The following is a 22527-nucleotide window of genomic DNA, read 5'->3' on the forward strand; positions in this document are numbered from 1 at the left end:
ATTATTAAATATCTCTTACTTGCTAATAGTTCTTGATCACATTCTGCGTTGTTATTTAGTTAGAAGCGGAGAGGTCGCACGTTCAAGGCTTAACCCGTGGAAAGTGCAAAAAAAAAACAAAAAAAAACGGACAAGGGTAAATTTCTCACGTTAGGAACATAAACATGTAATTTATGCAGCGTGTATTATAAAACAAAACGTGTGAAGTGTAAATGTGGACTTTTTGTTTGAGCTGTACATATTGAGAATGAAACCTGCAGATTATGAAATATTCCACTAATTCCACCTACGGTAGAGATGTGCTGTGTTTTATATTTGTCGTCCCTTACCAAGCAGATGAATAAAGATGATGCATTCTAGTCAAGATAGCCGCTGACTTTCTGGGATAACGAGGGTTCATACATACATCTGGATTCTGATTGGTCAGAAGGTGTTGATTCATTTTCTAGATCATCAAAGCACAGGATTTTATACAGTATTAATACGATCATTTTAATTATATAGTAATAACTTACACTGAGATTTGTGCAGTGGAAGCTCCACATGAGTTGATTTAAAAAAAAAAAAAAGTGTATAACTGAATATGGGGAGTGTTTGTGAGGAGACATTTATGTAACATTTAAGGAAGGAGTCTCCAGTGTCAGTGCTTTGTAACAGTCAGAGGTAAGGGTATTTTTGCATGTCTTCAGGACACTAGGACTTTATGCTTAAAGCTGTGTTTTTTGCCTTAGAGAGAGAGACTTGTGAGGGAGTGACGATTTATAGCTGCTGTAATGTAAGTGATAACAGGAACTTGTTTCAGTGAGGCTCCACTATATGAAATGCTACTACAAATGGATAAATTTAGAATTGCTGCAGTATAAAAAGAATAAAAATGATGGAATCACCACACCTGGATTTATTTTTTTATTTTTTTACTTCGTAGCAAATACACCAAAGCACAGATATGACAGCTGAACACTTCGGCTTCTACCTTCTTGAAGGAGTTTTGTAATCCTTTCCATTTTTTCAATTGACAACTCTGTTGTAGGCGACATGCTTCCTTTAAAAAAATATTTAAAAAAATCCAAGGTTACGGTGTGTAAGCACTCTCTTTTAACTGCAGACTCATTTGCATTTTTAGACTTGTGCTGGTGTTTGTTTTCGAAATGCAAATTACAAGGTGATTCCATCATTCTTTGCCAGGAGGTGTAGACGTGCTGTGGGGTTGGAACAGTAACTCTGAATCATGTTGCGGCGCATCATACCAACTCATCATTGATTACTTTTCTTACAACAGCACAAAGTGTTTTATTCCTTACATCATGTCCGGTGTTATGTTTTCATGAAAATGTTTTGTGTTGGGGATGAAATGCTTCAAATACGTCACTTTTTTCATATTTAGATTTACTAGACTGTGGTTACGCAACAAGCTGTGATGCACTGTGCGTTCTGACATCTTTCTGTCATAACAAGCGATAACCTTTTCAGCGGTTTGTGCTACAGTAGATCTTCTGTGGGATCGGACCAGACGGGTAGCCTTCGCTCCCACAACGCATCAATGATCCTTGGGCGCCCATGACCCTGTCGAAAGTTCACCGGTTCTCCTTCCTTGGAGCACTTTATAGATGGGTACTAACCAGTGCATACCAGGAACACCTCACAAGACCTGCCGTTTTGGAGAAGTTCTGACCCGGTCGACAATTTGGCCCTTGTCAGAGTCGCTCAGATCCGTACGCTTACCCATTTTTCCTCCTTCCATCACATCAACCTTGCGAACTGACTAATATATACTAATATACACTTGCTGCCTAATATATCCCACCGTTTGACATGTGCCCCTGTAACGAGAGATTTTATTCTCTTCACCCGTCAGTGGTTTTAATGTTATGGCTGATTGGTGTTTATGTAAAATGTTTAGTGTGTATAGTGTATATTCTGAGCCTGCGTTGCCAGATCCTTTCTCCCGATCGAGTTAGAGATGCTCTTTAGTCTGATCTTAGCACCAAGCATACATAGACAGGAGTATAAAATGCTTACCTGCTTGCCCCCCGTCGTACCTGACTGCAAGAATGAAACTGACGATGCCAAATAACCTACAAAGGCTTCATAACACTTTTGAGCATGAAAACAATGTCATCATAATCTCACACTCTTTAGATGAGGTAAAACAGCTTTGTTTTTATCCAACAATATTCACCTTATTGCAGAAACAAAAGATTGCAGCTCATGCCTTTTCAGCGACTTCCACGTGACACGCTGTTTAAACGGAACTGAATGCGAGTCTTCGGTCAGGTTCTTCCACTAAAACAGCATTCGCAAGTAATTAGACAAATTAGATTTCAGTTGTTTTTTTTTTTAAACCAACAACCAATTTATTGTACGACTTTGTAAAACAAATACAAAAAGTGACCAAATGATAAGAATTAAAAAGTACATGGGATTACAAATCAAAGAAGCAAAACGCAACTCTCGAAAGACACGCACACCAAAAAAAAAAAAAAAAACCCCAAAAAACCCTTCATGTTTTATCAGGGAAACAAATGATAAAGAGATGAATGCTGTAAGAGATGATCAGATATCAAGACAATCACAAGTCACAATCCAAATCCTGAAGATAAAGGCACATATTTCAACAGAAATTAAAGAGTGAGATGAAGCACTGAATGAATACAAAGAACAACAACAACAACAACAAAAAACGCTTCAAAATACAACATTATGGCTTGAAGTAACGTAGTTAGTTTCAAATAGTTGTGGCTTCCCCAACGGTTGGTCCCGAATACAATCGTAAGTCATCCAAAATCAGAGATTCTATGGCTGTAGCCAAAAAAACGTGCACTCTAGACAAAAAACAAGCAACTTCAGTGTTTTGTTTAGGTCAGTAGAGGGCGCTACAGTACCGGGTAACAGATTTCAATACGACGGACACTTTTTTTTTTTCAATTTAATTCACTTCAGACACCATTGAAATACTCGATAAACAATGAATAAATACTTCATGCTAGTATTAAGTTACTAGATATCTCTTACTGAGAGATGTTTTTTGTTTTACTTTGGACAGGACTGTAGAAACGCCGAGACGGAGACGGTAGAGCAAACGACAGGGTTTAGTGTTCCGAGCAAAGGCCAGAGCTAGACGTGTTTGACGTTGACATACATGCCGTGATTCCTAATGATAAGCCCTACCGAACGAATGCCTTTGCTGTACATTCGCTACGATTTATACATAAAGAACAGGCGTGAGTCCAGTGATGCTCTACTCACCAGTGAGATCCTTCACTTTTCAAACATTCAGCTCTCTTCCTATAAGTTCATACAGTGTAGTGCATCTGCCTGAGGAAGCCTTCGTCTTGTTTTACCATCATCATGAAACAAGCTGGAAATCGAACCCTAACCCAGAGCACGAAGAGAAGTTAAACAGACTGATGAAGAGCAGCCTTCTGAACGGAGGTCGAAAAAAAACAAAAAACAAATAAACAAAAAAAAAGTTACGTTCTCTACATCTTCACTACATCATCCACGCTGCCGGTATTCCATAGATACCACAGCCGTCTGAGCGTCCACAAACAATACGATAGAACAGATTTTTAAAAATTATTATTATTATTATTTTTTTTTAAACCTGGCAGAGGGAGAGAGAGACCTGCTTTTTCTTCAGTCATCTGCTACGATAGACAGAGCGCGCAGTTCGTTGAGCTTAACCTCGTTCTGCTGTTCTCGCTCTTGGTCCGTCAGGCCGACTTGATCGATCTGATCCGTCAGGTCGCTAAAGATCTTGTGCATCTCCGTGAAGTACACCACCTGAAACAAAACAAAAAACAAAAAAAAGCATTCATATGACTAGTCTTAGATGTTCAAAACTCAGAAGTTTAGGAACAGCACATATTATATACATAAAGTCCTGCTTTCTTACACACACACACACACACACACACACACACACACACACACACACACACGCAGTGAGAAAAGAGCCGCACTCGAGACGGTTTCTTGGTGTGTCTGTCTATTAAGCACAGCTTAAGAGTTTTTCAGCATCCTGCTCTTCCTGCGAGTCAGGGGTCCTGGCTGAGCTATCAAGATCATTAATAGACCATTAATCACATTACAAGACACCAGGAGGAGTGGGCTGTCTGCAAACCTGCTGGGAAATACAGTCGTTCCACTGGAAACCTACACACACACGCTTCAGAGTTCACAGAGAGCCTGCTGCCTTGTCAGTGCACTCTAAAACGTGATTTTCAACATTAAACATTACATTCAGGAGGAGATGTCCTTATCCAGAGTGTCCATCAAAAAACATGTCCTCACCCTCATGCCAGTACAAACCAAGTTCGGGGTCTACGAATATTTTTTGACCCTCTCGGCTGATTCGGATTATACAGTGTGTCCTAGACGTCAGAACTCAACGAGAGTAAAAACTACATAATTTCGTATTTTATTATTTACAACATACGCTCTACATGTTCACTCTTTACAGTCTACGCATTTTCTTAGCCACTGTATTACTCCTCGACATTTTGCTCAATGAACAAACGTACAGCGAATTATACGGTTTAAAAACCCCTTAAACGCTCAAACAAAACAAACTCCCTCAATCCTCCACCTCAAGTCCAGTATTATCCTGAGCCGGGACGACCACGAGGCCGGCCGAGCGTCCCGGCTTTCCCCCTCCCCTAATAAACATTTTTGATGCTGGAAGTAGGCATCGTTCATCCCGACTCACTCGGAGTCGAGCGGTCTCTGTCGCTGCTCATTATCCTGCGCTCTAATTAAAAGATCAATCCGAGTCAGTGCCATTCTGTGATGTCGAGAGCCCGGTTCCTGCCCGAGGCTCATGGGAAACGGATACTGCTCTGTCCTGTTTATGTGTCTAACTGGCAGCTTCGCCACATCAAGCACTGCCTGACGATCCGTTTACATGCAGCACGTGGGAGCAGCGTGGAGACACAGGGGCTCCCGTCGCACACACTCCGAGAGATGGTCGAAGAAGCATGGAGCCACTGGGTGTGTGTGTGTGGGGGGGACGGGCGCAGTCCTACGCGTACATCCGCTTGTGTGCGTCTACGCCTAGACACGATTGCTTAAAACCAAAATTGCCACGGTAATAGATTCTGCAAATGACTTTTTGTAAACGGAACAGTGGCAGGTTAATGTGACCGTCGGCTCTTAAAGACTTTTAAACCGCCGTGGTCAACAGCAGCGATCATTTCCTGGAGGAGGATTCTAGCTGCAATCAGGGATTGCTGAAACAATGCCACATCCTCCACGAGTTTACTAACAGGGTCTGAAACCTCAGTGTCCAAGGGGCCGTGAAAACACTTCAAATCAGCCAAAGACTCGTACTGAGGACGCTCAAGTGCTTTTAGTCAAGAGGTGTTTTTAATTCTAGGTTTAATTCAAAGAGTAGTACGAAACTCGAAGGAACGTGTCACCTTTTCAATCTAATCTCTGCACAGTTCATCTGTAGTGTGTGTGTGTGTGTGTGTGTGTGTGTGTGTGTTTCCACACTCAATAAGCTCCAATATGTACAAAACTCCTGACTGGGACCAGGACATGCGATCACATTACTCCTGTTCTGGAGTCCGACGGTGCAAACGTTAAGACTTAAAGTTACCAAATGTAAACACAGCTGTATGAAGAGCTGTGCAGAGGTACGGCAGAGACTTTTGGCTCACGTAGTTAGCGATCTACAAGACAATGAGCGTGATGTTTGGCATGAAATTCGATTCTACGGAAGCTGATCTGTTTGAACAGAATGCACTGAGAGAGAGAGACAGACAGAGAGACACACAGAGAGAGAGACACAGAGAGAGTGAGAGAGAGAGAGAGACAGAGAGAGAGACACACAGAGAGAGAGACACAGAGAGAGAGAGACGGAGAGAAAGAGAGAGACAGAGAGAGAGAGACAGAGAGAGAGAGACAAAGAGAGACACACAGAGAGAGAGACACAGAGAGAAAGAGAGAGAGAGAGAGAGACACACAGAGAGAGAGAGAGACACACAGAAAAAGAGAGAGAGACACAGAGAGAGAGACACAGAGAGAGAGAGACAGAGAGACACACAGAGAGAGAGACACAGAGAGAAAGAGAGAGAGAGAGAGAGAGAGACACAGAGAGAGAGAGAGACACACAGAAAAAGAGAGAGAGACACAGAGAGAGAGACACAGAGAGAAAGACAAAGTGAGAGAGACATACACAGAGAGAGAGAGAGAGAGAGCTGGACAGACTAAAGGACTAAAGTGCCGCTGCACTGCTCTCTTTAGGCAGAGATGACGCCTCTGCCTAAGAGTCGAATAACATCGTGGGTAATGTAGGAAACCAACATGCCGATGAAACGCGAATAAACTTTTCATATAAGTGAATGACGTGTTTTAATAAAAGGTTTTCAGGCTTTCTGGGGCTTTTCCACGTACCATTGAAACACACGTGAATGACGCAGGAGCTCAGGAACGCAGTCCCTAAAGACAGTGAATAACACTTAAGAGTGTAAGACACCCCGACCGAGACATGGTGGACGATCAAGCCCCTGCGCGGACGGAGGAGGCCTTATGACGACTCTCTAATTTTGACGGAGGTCCTAAACACCACCTAAACATACATGACACGATGGGAAGTGTGTGTGTGTGTGTGTGTGTGTGTGTGTGTGTGTGTGTGTGTATATATTTGTTCCGGAACAGTGTGTGATGTGGTGGAGCTCTAAAATGAAACGGTTGAGTTTTGCTTCTATCTGAGCAGAGGCGATCTCTGAACTGTGTGTGTATGATTCAGCAGGATGAGGGGACTCTCAGTTCCAGCAGATCTATGACTCAGAGTGTTTAAGATATGTCCATTGTGGACTGCGGGCACACACACACACGCGCGCGCACACACACACACACACACACACACACACACACACACACACACACACACACACACACACACACACACACAGGCTAATCTCTGAGTATAAGAGTCTCCTGGTTGAGAAATCAGGCTTGATAGCTGTTGCACATCTCAGTGAGTCTAAATACAGCATGTGTGATAGCGAGTCTCTGCGGTCCACCTACACACTGCCTCTTTAACGCAGCGATTCTCCTCTCTCGAACCGATGTACTATTCATACCTCTCAGATTAAGCACCACACTGTGTGTGTGTGTGTTTGGATGAGGCTATTCATTGCTACCAATACAGCTAGTTGACTGGTTAAGGGTCATCTGTAGGGGCCTCTTTCTCAGCATCGCTCCTTCAGTAAAGCAGCTAATAACCGTGGCTTGCCCTGCAGCTCAGGCCCCATTACCGTCTTATTCATTTACAATGAATTTTTAATTTTCTCCTCGTGAGCCAAACTGAGGAATCGAACCTGGTCCTGCAAGCAGTTGCTTCTCTACTGATACGGATGTACAGAGTTCGCTTAAAGCCTCTCCCTCTCTCTCTTCCTCCTACTCTTTCCCTGCTCTGACAGGAAGGAGGCTCTGCCAATCATTTTGAATGCACACTGAGTGATTCATGCTAAGGCTCCTCGGTAATCAGCTAATAAGATTACACAAACGGGGGACGCAACAGGAACGACGCTAATCCACACTAATACAGGAGAAGCTCCAAAGGAGCGCTTGATCTTGTTGCTCTCTCTCAGCCCGGTTGGAGTAAATTCAGGATGGAAAGAAGAACAGGCTGCATCACACTACACTCACACAGAGACCTCGGTTAACCCCACCGCCTAGTCTGGCCCCACCACCACATCTAAAGTCGAACACACACTAATTTTAACCTGGATTTCCCTGTCACAAACTAATTTTGGGGATCTGCCCTCGTCCCATGCTATCATCTACTGCTACGTGCAGAGATCTCTTCGCAGAACAGACGATCCTTGCGGCCTGCGTCTCCCCATGCAATCCTTCATACATGTATTTGCTCTCATTTTTTGTTTTTCCTGTTTACGTGTTTAAGTAGTGCAGACAGACCTGATAGAGGTTCTCACGTATATTATCATGAGAAAGTGGGATATGAGGGTTAGGCATGCTTAACCTGGGGTTTCTTTCATTTGGATTCCACTTGGCATAATCTCACCTCGACTAACCCGAACCACCCAGTCTGACCCCACAACCTCAACTAACCCCGCCACCCCACCTCGACTAACCCGAACCACCCAGTCTGACCCCACAACCTCAACTAACCCCGCCACCCCACCTCGACTAACCCTAACCACCCAGTCTGACCCCACAACCTCAACTAACCCTGCCACCCCACCTCGAATAACCCTAACCACCCAGTCTGACCCCACAACCTCAACTAACCCCGCCACCCCACCTCGACTAACCCTAACCACCCAGTCTGACCCCACAACCTCAACTAACCCCACCTCGACTAACCCTAACCACCCAGTCTGACCCCACAACCTCAACTAACCCCACCTCGACTAACCCTAACCACCCAGTCTGACCCCACAACCTCAACTAACCCCGCCACCCCACCTCGACTAACCCTAACCACCCAGTCTGACCCCACAACCTCAACTAACCCCACCTCGACTAACCCTAACCACCCAGTCTGACCCCACAACCTCAACTAACCCCGCCACCCCACCTCGACTAACCCTAACCACCCAGTCTGACCCCACAACCTCAACTAACCCCACCTTGACTAACCCTAACCACCCAGTCTGACCCCACAACCTCAAGTAAACCCACCACCCCACCTCGAGTAACCCTAACCACCCAGTCTGACCCCACAACCTCAAGTAAACCCACCACCCCACCTCAAGTAACCCTAACCACTCAGTCTGACCCCATAAACTCAACTAACCCCGTCAACCCACCTCGACTAACCCTAACCACCCAGTCTGACCCCACAACCTCAACTAACCCTGCCACCCCACCTCGACTAACCCTAACCGCCCAGTCTGACCCCACAACCTCAACTAACCCAGCCACCCCACCTCGAATAACCCTAACCACCCAGTCTGACCCCACAACCTCAACTAACCCTAACCACCCAGTCTGTCCCCACAACCACAACTAACCCCACCTCGACTAACCTCAACCACCCAGTTTGACCTCCCAACTTCAACTAACCCCACAACCTCATCTATCCCCACCACCCCATCTCGACTAACCCTACCACCTCACCTATTCTAACCCCACCACCCCATCTCGACTATCCCTACCACCTCAACAAACCTCACCTGCTCAGCCAACCCCACCAATTAGAATATTGTTGTTTCCTAATTGGGCCAGTTCCTGCTTCAAAAGGTGCTAGTAACATGAGGGGTTAAAGAACAAAGAAGTGCGAGGTAACCTTCAGCGCACACTACAACAGCTGTTCCCACTGCCCCAGTATCTAAACCCTGTGCTTTTATAAAGCCTCAGGAACATTATGTCTACTGCCAACCCAAAGATAAACACATACACACACCAACAATCACAAGGTTACAATTGTGTAAGCCACATGATGTGTCCGTCCACTTAAAGCTCATCATCAGTGCGTGGGGCAGTAAGTCAGTGGTAAAAACAAAACACTGTGTGTGTGTGTGTGTGTGTGTGTGTGTGTGTGTGTGTGTGTGTGTGTGTGTGAGAGAGAGAGAGAGAGAGAGAGAGAGAGAGAGATCAGCACATAGGGAAAGAAGCAAATAATTCTGAACTTCCTGAAGTGACAGACTGAGCTGAAGCAGGATTGTGGGGGTTAATCACGTTATAGACAGGAGGAGGGTGGGGAGTGTGTATATGTGCGTGCGTGTGTGTGCATGTGTGTATGTGTGTGTGTGTGTGTAAAAGACAGGAAAAAAAATGAGCAACATGTTTTTGTTTGACCATTTCTACGAGGTGGTCAAGGTTAATCACATTAGATCTGGGTGGAGAGAGCAGTAGAGGGGATTACGGCCTCTGTGTGTGTGTGTGTGTGTGTGTGTGTGTGTGTGTGTGTGTCTCAAAGGGACAGAAATCAAGAGTGTGTTGTCTTCCCCAACAAGCCTGATCAGCCATTCAAACATCATGTTTTGATGGTCCAGAACAGAACGTACGTCTATAAAGAATGCTGTCAGGAGAAGCTAATTACTTTCCAGTAAGTACAGTGAAACAGGCAGATGATTGTGTCAGATAGAAAATTAATAGGAAAAAAAAAACAAAAAAAAAACAACCGACCAAGATGATGACAGTGATACAGTTAAGCAATTAACTCCAGCTAAGCATCGTATTTATTCCTAATTAAAGATGTACCTAATTATACACTTTGCTATGCTAAGTGGCAAGCAAGTGACATTTTAAAATTAATACAAAACTTGTTTTGCAGGCCATTTATACATATTATATATATTATACATACATACACACATACATATATATTATCTATATATATCTATATATATATATATATATATATATATATATATATATATATATATATATATATATATATATATACACACACACACAGATCCAGATACTATGAAATATTCAAATTGTAAATGCCCCCACAACCCAACACACCCTGACCCCTTTCTCCAGTGTTGCACTTTTATTGTCACGTTTATTTGCATATTGGAGCTAAATTGGCTCTTATATTTACGACGTAATAACACAAGAACACCTGCCTGTTGTATTTACTATAAAATTATGTTTCCTCCCCCCCATATATTTCTTAAAAGAAAAGTTGGGACACCCTGTATTATAAAAGCAACCATATTGCAGTATCATGACTAAAAATGCCATTCACATGGTCAAATTTGGACATATTCTACTATATAGGTATAATTCTGAAGGCTACAGGTGAAATACATTACTACCCCCAAATGTGAAGAGAGAGAGAGAATTCCATTTAAACATTTCACTCCGACTGTGGCGCTTTTGACAGCTGGTATCTGATTATATCTGATCCACTCCAATACACAGCTATCCAACAACTTGATCAAAGTGTGACATTCAGTGTGTGTGTGTGTGTGTGTGTGTGTGTGTGTGTGTGTGTGTGTGGAAATCACACTTAGCTAGTGACGTTTTAAGCACCTTTATGCAGAGTGACTGTTTGTACCACTTGGCTTTTGCAGGAAGATAAATAAAGAGCGATTCCATGTTGTCTTGGAGAAATATAATTTTCTTAAAGCGGAGTATTTAAACTATATTATATTACAAGGCGGAAGGAGCGAATAAATAAATAAATAAATAAATAAATAAATAAATAAATAAATAAATAAATAAAATTTGGCCCAAACCAGATTTTGTGTCATGTTTGGCAGGGTGCCAGAATTCACCCACAGCAACATCCAAGAGCTTTTCCAAAAATGGCACACGTAAGTAATGAACATAATGTACTGTACGGTAAAATCACGGCCAAATTTATTAGGAGCGAAAGCTAAAAGGCAGGTGATCTGTGTGTGTGTGTGTGTGTGTGTGTGTGTGTGTGTGTGTGTGTGTGTGTGTATGGGGCTCACCTGGGCTCGGATAAGCGCCTCGAAGCTCGGCTGAAAGTAGTCGATTCGACTGTTGTAAAATTTGGGCATCTCTTCCAACAGTTGCTTATTCTTGGCTTCGAAATCTTCCCTGACCGGCCTCAACTCTTCCCTTGCCTAAAAGGGACACACACACACACACACACACACACACACACACGCGCACTCGCTTTACTAAAGAAAGACAGGCAGGTTTTTGGGGGAATTCTGGAGTGGTTTGTCACTAGAATAACATTGCTGAACAGATTCCATGACACAGAGTAGGAAGTGGAGGTGGTGAAAATGAGAGAAAACGAGTGATGCAACGATGTAGTGGTGAAAGGAGAGACGGATAGTGTGAGAAAGAATCTCATAATAGTCAGGTTTTGTTCTTTACGGTGCATGAGAGAAAACATTACTGGAAGCGAGAAGCACACAAACACACACACACACAGGGTATTTAATCAGAAGCTTGTTTAGTGCTACTCTACGGCCCTGATGAAGCCCGGTTTCTCGGTGTGTGTAGGTGGTCAACGCATATATTTTCTGCACCTAAGCCTTTTGTGCGTCTATGTGTTGACACACTACTGAGTGCATACATATACATAGAGTGACCTCGCGGCACCCGACTCGGTGAGAAAATGCTCGTTCGCTACTACAGTGTCTCCGAGTTAGTGTTTACATGCGCGCGCGCACACACACACACACACACACACACACACTAAACCTAATTATCTGGCTCTGTGCGTGTGCTGGAGCCTCTAAAGTGCAGCAGCGGAGTTGAGAAGCTGCTTCTCTTGCGTGGGTGCTCGAATGCATCCATGTGCTCTATTTCTGTAAAGGCTCCAGTCAGCACTTGTTACGCTGCGCTCCGAAAAAACACCGGCGGCACAGCGGAGCCCAGCAGAGACTGGTATCGGTCTCGAGAGCCACAATGGGGCAGAACACACACCGAATCCTGCTCTATACGAGGACCGATACGGCTGGATCAGAACAACCTCTACGAAGACACGAGCCGAGGAGCCTGTAGCGCAAAATACAGATTTCCTATTGAAACGAAAAAAAAAAGAAAAAAAAAAAAAGAGAGACCGGCCTCTAAAGCTTCCGATAAAGGAATTTAAAAAGAAAGCGTGCTTGCAATTAATCGTCACCAATTACTTACTATATGCAATATAATTAGAGAGAGTGAGGGGAAAAAAAAAGCAAGACAAAGTAGTAGCTAATCATCACTAATGAAATCTGGTTATCAACAATACATTAGCAACACTGATACATGCAACCAAATATTCGTAGTGTTCTCATGGACTCTCGGTAAGTGATAAAGCGCTGGATGAGTGTTTATTTTCCTGTGTGGATAAGTGACATTTGAACTGAGACTTTCCTCAATTCTATTAATTAAAGAGTCACATCCAAATGATTCACATGAATGATTCACATGAATGATTCACATGAATGATTCTTTAAGCCAATCCTACAGCTCGCGTGGTCCAACTTTTCTTCGGGTCACGGGCGGTCTTCGAATTATACACTGACTTTCATGGGGCTCAGCTTTTATCAGTTTGCCCAGATTAACTAGTTGGTATAACGCAGATGCGTGCTTCAGTGAACCGCTGCGCTGTATCCTTAAAACAGCACATGAACACGACACTTTAAATGCTTTACACAGCGCTGTTCAGCTTTATGTGACAAACAGCACCATGACGCCATCCTCAACATACTCGTCTTTTCTTGCCAGTAAAAAAGTGCCTTGTGTCTGTTCACTCATGACGTCACCAGTGATAAATGTGTTAAATCGGGAGTTTTATTTCATCACCAACCTAAAATAAACACGGATAAAACACTAGTGAGTCGTAACTAAAGGGTTGCGTCTTGCACGACGGTTTTGTATCGAACAATTTCGAAAAGAAGAACGAAAAGAATATGTTTAAAAACGACACAGTTTTTATATGATACCCCCATCTCGGTATGTGAAAATTATAGTGACGTCATCGCTTACTGTCAAGCGCGAGCGTAGGCGCCAGTTAAAATACACGCCGTGAGTAACGTCTATGGTCTAATTGACATTTTTGTGGTCGTTAAATATTTGTTCAAATGCCATTTTAATTAACAGCTTGCTTCATTCACACTCGAGACTTAAAGTGACCTCAAGACAAGAGGTAAACTTCATCTTAATCGTTTCACCGTAAACATGTCACGTCGATGAACTGTGCGGGAAATTTATGCTTGAGGTACAACTTTATTTACATGACGACATTTAGTTTCCAAGAAAAACTGTCTTTCAAACACGGTATCTTCCGTACTAGCGCCACTACACTCGGCTCGTCGAGTGCACGATGGCGTGGTAGCGTCTGAAGGTAACCCCCTGAAGCATGGGGAGAACATGCAAGCTGTGCGCACACAGGGCCGCAGTGAGAAACGAACCCCCAACCCAGGAGGTGCGAGGCAAACATGTTAACCACTAAGCTACCATGCCCCGCCCCATAAAAAAAACAAACTGTAAGCGTTTTGTAATGAAACAAACAGTTTGTGGTGTACTGGGGAAGTCGAAGCTGCTTGTACCTGATGAAGTTTGACCATGATGGGTCCAGTCTTCTCCTTCTCCTCATATTTCTCCACTTTAGCCTGCAGTCTCTTATAATCCTGCAAGGCCTGCTCTCGCCGCTTCACTGCCATGTTGAGACTAGGGAACACACTGCTGTACCTGATACACACACACACACAAAGTTCACATTATGCAGAGCTGCAAAGAATCAAGAGCAAATTGTGGACTATATTATATATACATATATTTAAAAAAAAGCTATCTAACACCTATCACCATTGTGAAAAACTAATTGCCCCCTTAAACTTAAAATCTGATTGTGCCACCTATAGCAGCAATAACTGCAACCAAACTTCGCTTTGGATCACTGCCTTGCTTCATAATCCAGTTGCGCTTGAATTTCAAAGACTGTAGACCGGACATTCTCCTTTAGGATTTTCTGGTAGAGAACAGAATTCATGTTTCCCTCAATTATTGCAGGTTGCCCAGGCCCTGAAGCAGTAAAGCATCCCCACACCATCACACTACCACCACCATGCTTGACTGTAGGTATGATGATCTTTTTGTGGAATTCGGTGTTTGGTTTACACCAGATGTAAATGGTACTCCTGTCTTCCAAACAGTTCCACTTTCGACCCATCAATCCACAGAACATTCTAAGATCATCAAGGTGTGTTTTGGCAAAATTCAGACAACATTTAATGTTCTTCTGGGTTAGCAGTGGTTTTCACCTCGTCACTCTTCCATGGATGCCATTTTTGCCCAGTGTCCTTCTGATAGTGGAGTCATGAACAGTGACCTTTACTGATGCAAGGGAGGCCTGTAGGTCCTTTGATTGTCCTTGGCTCTTTTGTGACTTCCTGGATGAGTCGTCGCTGTGCTCTTGGAGGAATTTTGGAAGGTCGGCCACTTCCGAGAAGGTTCACTACTGTGCCGAGTTTTCCCATTTGGAGATAACGTCTCTCACTGTGGTTCTTTGGAGTCCCAGAGCCTTTGAAAAAGCTTTGTAACTCTTCCCAGACTGACGTGTTTCAATCACCTTCTTCCTCATCATTTCTTTCAAAGTTGAATTTCTTTCAACTTTGGCATCGTGTGTTACTGAGTAAGACCTTTTAACCAGCTTCATGCTGTTGAAAAAGCTCTATTTAAGTGTTGATGTGATTGAACAGGGTTTGCAGTAATCAGGCCTGGTTGTGTCTAGTCCAGCTGAACCCTCATTGCGAATGCAGTTTCATAGATTTGGGGTTAGTAACTATGGGGCAAATACATTTTCACACAGGCCCAGTTGGTATTGGATAACGTTACTGCGTCAAATAAATCACATCATCATTTAAAGACTGTATTTTGTGTTTACTCAGGTTCCCTTTAACTTCTCTTAGATTTTGTTTTAATGTCTGAAACAATTTAGTATGAGATGTACAGAGGAAATCAGCAAATACTTTTTCACAGCACTGTGTACATACATAATTTATTTATATATATATATATATATATATATATATATATATATTATATATATACACAAAAAGTAATACTATTACAAAAAACAAACATCTCCCTCAAGTTGACTCCTCAGTAAAGTTTTCCAGCTCATTTATTGATTTCCATCAAGTCTTATACAATTGAGCACACATACGTTGAATTTTTCGATGAGCCGTGCAGCGATCGTGTCAGACATCGATTGCCTGATCGTTGAAAGTCAAGCTCTTGCATATAGAGGATCGTTCGACAGAGCTTTGACCTGGAAAAACGCTCAGACACTGCTGACCTTGTTTCAGCATTATCGCTTAATTAAAGGAGCGAGGAAGACGTGTGATTAATTGTTTCTTTTCCAAAAGAAAATGAGTGAAAATACTGCTATCAGGATACTAAAAATAGGGCGAAAAAAAAAAAAAAGAAAGAAAAAAAAAAAAAAAAAAAAACCCAACAACTTCGGGCTGTAACTTAGCAACAGGAGCGGGTGGTTTGGTTCGAGGCCTGACTGTGCTCCTGCTTAGCACTGCCAAGAACCGTCAGGGAAGCAGTACAAACACGTGAGACTCTTTCAGGCCAAAAACACAAACCCAACATCTAGAGAAAAATAGCGTTTCTATTATTTGTGCAAAGGAGACCAATAGGAATAACGTGAACGGAGAGTAAGGGCTAGTTTGGGGCTGTGGTTCATTATTCAATTAACACCACCACCACTTGAAAAAGCTGGATAAAAGAATTAAGGGCCTAATTCACAAAAAATGTAATTATGAAAACATTTAAGAGTTGTAGGTGTGGCCAAGCAAAAGCACAGAACTAACTAAAAACCAGTACTAGTTTTTTTTTTTTTTCTTCTTCTTCTTCTTCTTTTTGTGTGTGTTTGCTTGTTTAAACTTTTAACATCATCCTGGTATTGTCTCAACTTAATGACTAGCTCTTGTAATGATAGCGAATAAATAATGAGGTAATCCTCCTGACTATAAGTGGAGTAAAGGTAATTAGACTGCTCAGCACTTTTTTTTTTTTTTTTTTTTTTAAATGGATGAATGATAGCTGGAAGGTTTTAGCGGTTTCTACCACAAACCCAAAGGAGGAATTGTAATGTAAACAGAGCACATCGTTATGACATCAGAAAAAGTGCTCACCTAGAGGCAGAGAGGGCGGAAGACAGAGAGAGACAGCGACAGACAGACAGAGAGAGGGAGAGAGAGAGAGAGAGAGAGAGACCTGGCCCCAGTACGCTGGGTTTTGTTAAGACAAGCCCCGGATTGTTTCCCACAGGAACTAGAACAGGGAGCGGCACAATATCGTGCAGAACACGTCACCGTCAACCCACACACTCCCTTCAACACTACATCACCTTGGCCCACTTAACCGACTGTTCAGTCATGGGGGGTGGGGAGATGGGGGGGGGCTAAACAGTCCATCTCTCTCTCTAACTGTAATGAACACATTAAAAAGTAAAAATAAAAAAAGTTGTTTTTTTTTTGTTTTTTTTTTTAAATTGTACGTGTTATAAACACAGTTATCATCATCATCATCAGTAATAGTAGTAATCAGGAGTTAATTTTTGTTCTTTTTTTTTTTTTTTAAATAAAAAATGTTTACTACCTCCACTGTACCACTTATGTCCTAATCTTAAAAAATATCGTCTGGTAATTTTCTGGTACATGAAAAAAAAACCCCTGAAAAGTTAAGGTTTTGTCACACAACTGTAGTTAAATTAAGCTCTTAGGATGGAGACAAACGTGTTTTTTTTTTTTATTAAATTCCCCAGAGAATGTTTAAAACTCCTAAACACATACACTGAAAATACTGTTCCATAGATCCAACTTAACCCTGGTAAAAAAAAAAAATTGCCCCTGGTAGTAGTGTTACAACAATAATAATAATAATAATAATAATAGTTGTTGTTGTTATTATTATTATTATGATGGTCCAGTAATTCTTCAAAAATTGCCTCCATATATCACAATATCATATTTCTGTAAATATCACCCACCTGTAATTAGCACTACTTGCAGAAGTAGTAAATGTGGCTTATACACTCAGCCCAAAAAAACCCACGATTTTCATCCTACCAAGTGAACGTGACTTGCTGCATGTGCAGATCTTCGAATGCCAGAAAATTACATAAGGACATTAACATCGAGACACACAAACACGAAATAATCTCAGGCCTAGTCCACATGAACATGGGTAAAACTTTAGTCCTTTTCCCAAATGTTTCCCATCCACATCAAAATGCAAAAAAATGATGTACAGATGTTGCGCACTGGATGTCTGACCCATGACGTTACACCATTTCCACCATGAACAAAAACCATGCTTTCTTCCACACCACACCTAATGCAGAAAACCATAGATGTATGAAACCGAAATGCTGCCTTGGGTGAAGCTTCACACGTCCGTTGCGTTGCTCTTTTGGTGAAACAACTTGAATAGAATTTGGAGCCCCCCAATTTTTTTTTCTTTTCGATTTTCTAGTGCAACATTTGGCTGTTGTGGTAAATGATGTGGTAAATGTTGTGGTAAATTGTGGTTTCAACACAAGAGAACAAGAGACTTTTCAAAGCTCTGGATGAAAACACTGGTGGCTCATCCATTTATAAAGAAGACATTAAACAAATATTAATCTTCAGAAAACTCAAAAATCTACTGACATACTAATGAGCTTTTTTATTTTTTTGAGAGAGACCAATAATATATATTCTGAAGTCACTATTTGACAGATATAAGCTGATGTTCTGATGATTTCATTTACTTTCTAGGTGTTGCACATTCATGGAGCACTGGCTCACTGGCTCTTTTAACTCCATAAAGTTATTATTGCACAAAAAATGACTAAAAATGGGAACTGCATCAAGTGCTATAGAGGCCCATTGGGACAGGAATGAAGCTGCCCCATGCTCGATGGGAGGTGCAGCAGACGAGACAGTTAATGACTGGGTTGCCAGATTAAAAATACTCCTAACTACCTACTCCATACTAACGTGTGAGTGCAAACAGTGCGTCTATGATGTACAGAAGCATTTCTATTGCAAGATATATTGGGTTGATTGAGAGAGGGAAAGGTGGATTATGTAGGGGATAATAAACGTACATCAGAACATACATCAGTTTCCCCATGTAAAACAGGGGGGAGGGGGGTTGGGCGAGAAAACGAATCCCTAATTTTCTGGACAAGTTTCAGGTCTATTTGAGATGTTGGGTTGGAAATGTTGTTGGTAATCCTGCTTAATGATTAATCCTCAAATAGTTCAACACACAGCTTCTAGACCCTATAATGGATGACTGAAAGTTGCTGATTCTCAACTGCCTATTACAGGGTCACCCGAAAAATTCACTAGATCGTAGCCTCTAGCGCAATTCAAGTGTGATCAGCTTTCAACTTCATTTTGCTGGAGGCCGTCTTCACTAAACGTCGTCCTTCCCCACAAAATTCCATGGCCACGGGCCACTGCTGGCTCACAATGTGCGTGTTATTATTTTACGAGTAACATGATGGAGGAGTTTAGGCAGTCTGGTGCGGTGACTTCACAGTTTATTACCGTTTAATTGAGCTGTGTAAGAGTGGACTAGGCCGGGGCGCTTTTCTTCCCAAATTTTACCCAAAACCGTTGGTGTTTCTTGGTCATCGTCCTTAGACAGGGTTTGCTGCTGTTTTTCTGGAAAAAGACAACAATCTGGGCTAGACTGGTTCAACCCGGCGAGGGCATGGCCTGTCTGACTCAGCGTACACACACACACACACACACACACACACACACACACGACTGGGCTCAACTTATAATAAAGTGTCCTGGTTCTCTTTCGATGTTTCCCTAGACATCAGTTGGTTCAACCAAAAAAAAAAAAAAAAAAAAAAAAAAAAAACACACACACACACACACAACACACACACACACAGCACAACACAACAAACACACCAGTCAAGTGTATAATTTTACACTGGCTGAGGGTGTGGTGGCTGGTCAGAGTAGATTGAAATAGCAGCTGTGTAAAGGACAACATCAGGGCAATCACGCACACACACACACACACACACGTTTGTGAGACACTTGCATTACCTTGTGTATTATCATAGCTAGGGCTGGGTACTTAAAATCAGTACAGAGTCTGGCTGTTCCGCTTTAAAAAATAAAAGTAGATGAGAACACTTCCCAGTGCAATAAACGCCTTAATCTGGGAAAATAATACATCAAACCTGATGAAACATTTGATTAAACATGGGATTCTGAGCTGACGGGAGAGGAACCTGATATGGTCTTCTGCTATTGCAGCACTTTTTCTCCATTCGGATGTTTGATGTGAACATTAACTGAAGCTCTTGACCTGGACTTGCATGATTTTATACATTACGCTGCTGCCACGTGATTGGCCGATTAGATCATTGCACAAACGTGCAGGTGTACAGGTGTTCCTAATAAAGTTGGCCCGAACCCCAGTCTGGACAACGTGACCACTACAGCTAGAGCCAGAGGAGGAGCAGGAGGGACGGTTCATCCACTTGTGAGGATCGGGAATGTCAAAAAGTGTCATGTTTGTCCTTCACGTCTTCCGCTCATCAAACGAAACACGACAAGGCGTTTTTTTGTGTGTGTGTGTGTGTCTTTTCTCAGCTTGGAATTGTGATTATGATAACGCTTACAGTTTTTCTTATGGTTATGGTTCGGATGGACTGATGAGTGAGATTCAGAATCGCTTAATTCTTTTAAAACGAAGGCGGGTCCAATTCATCACCGCCCTGTTGGAGCGCACATTTCTCTGTTTTTGCTCCTTTTTTTTTTTTTAATTCTCATCCTCGCCCATGGGAGTTTACTGACTATTTTAAAGGCAGAAAGGATTGTTTCAGGAAACAGAGAACGCACAGAGGAGGGCGAGCTCTACCTCGGCTCTTGGGTATTAACTGAAAACGTTTAGCTTTTTCTGCTACTGTTTACAAAAAACATGTTTAGGTAATGTGATTGCCTTCAGCGGATTTAGATTAGATATCTCTAATGAATATCTCAGTGTTGAGACACTTTAGATTAGAAATATAAACATCAACATCTTCTATTGCTTAGTATTTAAAATATTCATAAAAATAAAAAAATAAGCTCTGCTAACTAAGGGGAAAAAAAAATATATAAATATTTCAAGGACCAGTAAATCCTGCCTGCGCTCAATCTGCACATAATTTATGATCATATTCATGATCATTTCGCTTACAGACACAATGTTTCAAAAATATCACACATACGATAATTAAATCGTTCAGAAAGTTCTAGGTCGAAGTAATTTAATTTATACCACATCAGTGTTGCGTTCCCGATTCAGATCGGTCAGACGGGTGACTTTAATCCAAACCATGGGGTTTATATGAATACACTTGTTCTGATAGGTTATCGTTTCTATAGTAACAGCTCATTCACGGGGATTCACCACGTAATCTAACGGTGCGTTCAAGTCATGCCGGAAAGATCGTATTTACCACAAGGACGTAATTACGAACGGGACGCCTGGGATTCGTGTCGCGCTCGAGTTTCCGAGTTGGGGGCGTGTCATTAAGAAAACACGGTGGAATCGACATCTGTAGTTGACGGTAAATTTGTTGAAATTGAACGCTCACTCGTCCCAGAAGCTGTTTTCAATTATTATGCGTTTGCTTTTTTATTTACAATTTTTAAAACATATATAAAGTTTGCAGCGGCTTCATAAATCAATTAAAAACATTTAAAAAAAAAAAAAAAAAAAAAAAAAAAGCAAAAACACTCTTTGTTTTTCATTTTCGAGGAGTTTAAAAAAAAAACCTTGCTGCTTTTATTTATTTATTTATTTATTTATTTAGCAGTTAAATTAAGAGGAGAAGGTACACCGCCATCTTGTTCCGACCAAAGTGACTTGAACGCAGTGTTAAGCTAATAATAATCTAACTTTAAGGTAAAAAAAAAAAAAAAAAAAAAGTTTGTTAGTAAATAATGGAAGAAATACTATCGTTGATATAGTTTTCTAAGTTCTCTAATGAGATGTTTATTTATTTAAGACTGAATGGAAGGAGTCTCCAGTGTCGGTGCTTTGTAACAGGACGGTTTCCCTCTCGGGTTGCACTTCATGGTTTCTCAGCAACATGGCAGGTTTTTTTTCCTCTTTTTAACTTCACCCGAGAGAAAAGGGAGGGGCTGGTGACGGAACGACTGCATAGCTGGATAAAATATGATGTTCAGTAGCACTTTTTTTTTTAAAAATCGCAACTGTTAACAATAAAAACACTTATTGGAAAACAACATGCAGTGGGCTGCACCACTCCGTCACTGATCAATTTCCTAGAACAGCACACTATGCTGTCTTTTATTCTTTATGAATGTTCACTAGCACGCTCACTGGGCGTATCACAAGCTATTGACAAGAATGTTATTGTTTGTGGGCGAGTCCTAGCGAAATCTTTGTTCGTGTTTTTTTAAAAAAAGTTCCAATCAGAAATGACAGGTTAATACATCATGTACATCATCATTAGTTAGCACTATATAAAATGGAATTTAATACAAAATAACTAAAAAACAAAGGAAAAGAACGAGAGAAAAAACCAAAAACGTTCATTGAAATAGGAAGGGAGTTTTCATGTGCGCGTTTGCAAGTTATTATGAAGTGTTATCGCGTAATCCCGTCTCGTTATCAGCCACGTAATCAGCGTCTACGGTTTAGATACACAATTAAAGATAGATAAAACGAATGAGCAAGGGGGGGAGGGGGGGAGAAAAGAAAAAAAAAAAAGGAGAGATTTGCAAACAGGAAGATGAAATGTCAGGCGTTGACATTTCTTCAGTGCCGCAGGATTACAGAATTTTCAATCTAGTGAAGACTCGTTATTTATTACGTGTTAGAAAAGTTTCATTTAAAAATCAACCCCTTCAACTTCTATAATGTCCGTTTTAAACAAACGCAATGTGTAAATGTGTCTGGATACACCACGGGTGTGCGCGCGCACACACACACACACACACACACACACACACACAGATTATTGTATGAATCCCATCAATGAGAGCTTCTGTTCCGTCTAATGTAACAAAGAGCAAACGAGGAAAAGGTCAGCGCCGGCGTCAGTAATGCACATTGTGAAGAGATCCAGCAGCGGTATGGAGTGCCGAGTCT

At 41.8% G+C, this 22527-nt stretch overlaps 1 protein-coding gene across 1 annotated transcript in view; it reads right to left on the reverse strand.

Annotated features, from left to right (window-relative positions):
- Positions 1-228: 228 nt before the first annotated feature.
- Positions 229-22527, reverse strand: part of bin3 (bridging integrator 3) — a 50073-nt gene continuing 27774 nt past the window's right edge. Inside the window, exons 7-10 of the mRNA XM_053624295.1 lie at positions 13941-14082; positions 11385-11519; positions 3626-3783; positions 229-2283 (exon numbers count right to left, since the gene is read on the reverse strand). Coding sequence (XP_053480270.1) covers positions 3637-3783; positions 11385-11519; positions 13941-14082 — 424 coding nt within the window. The 3' untranslated portion in view covers positions 229-2283; positions 3626-3636. The remainder of the gene's footprint in view (positions 2284-3625; positions 3784-11384; positions 11520-13940; positions 14083-22527) is intronic.

This window comes from Ictalurus furcatus, chromosome 5 (genome assembly GCF_023375685.1).
Source record: "Ictalurus furcatus strain D&B chromosome 5, Billie_1.0, whole genome shotgun sequence".
Lineage (NCBI taxonomy): Eukaryota > Metazoa > Chordata > Actinopteri > Siluriformes > Ictaluridae > Ictalurus > Ictalurus furcatus.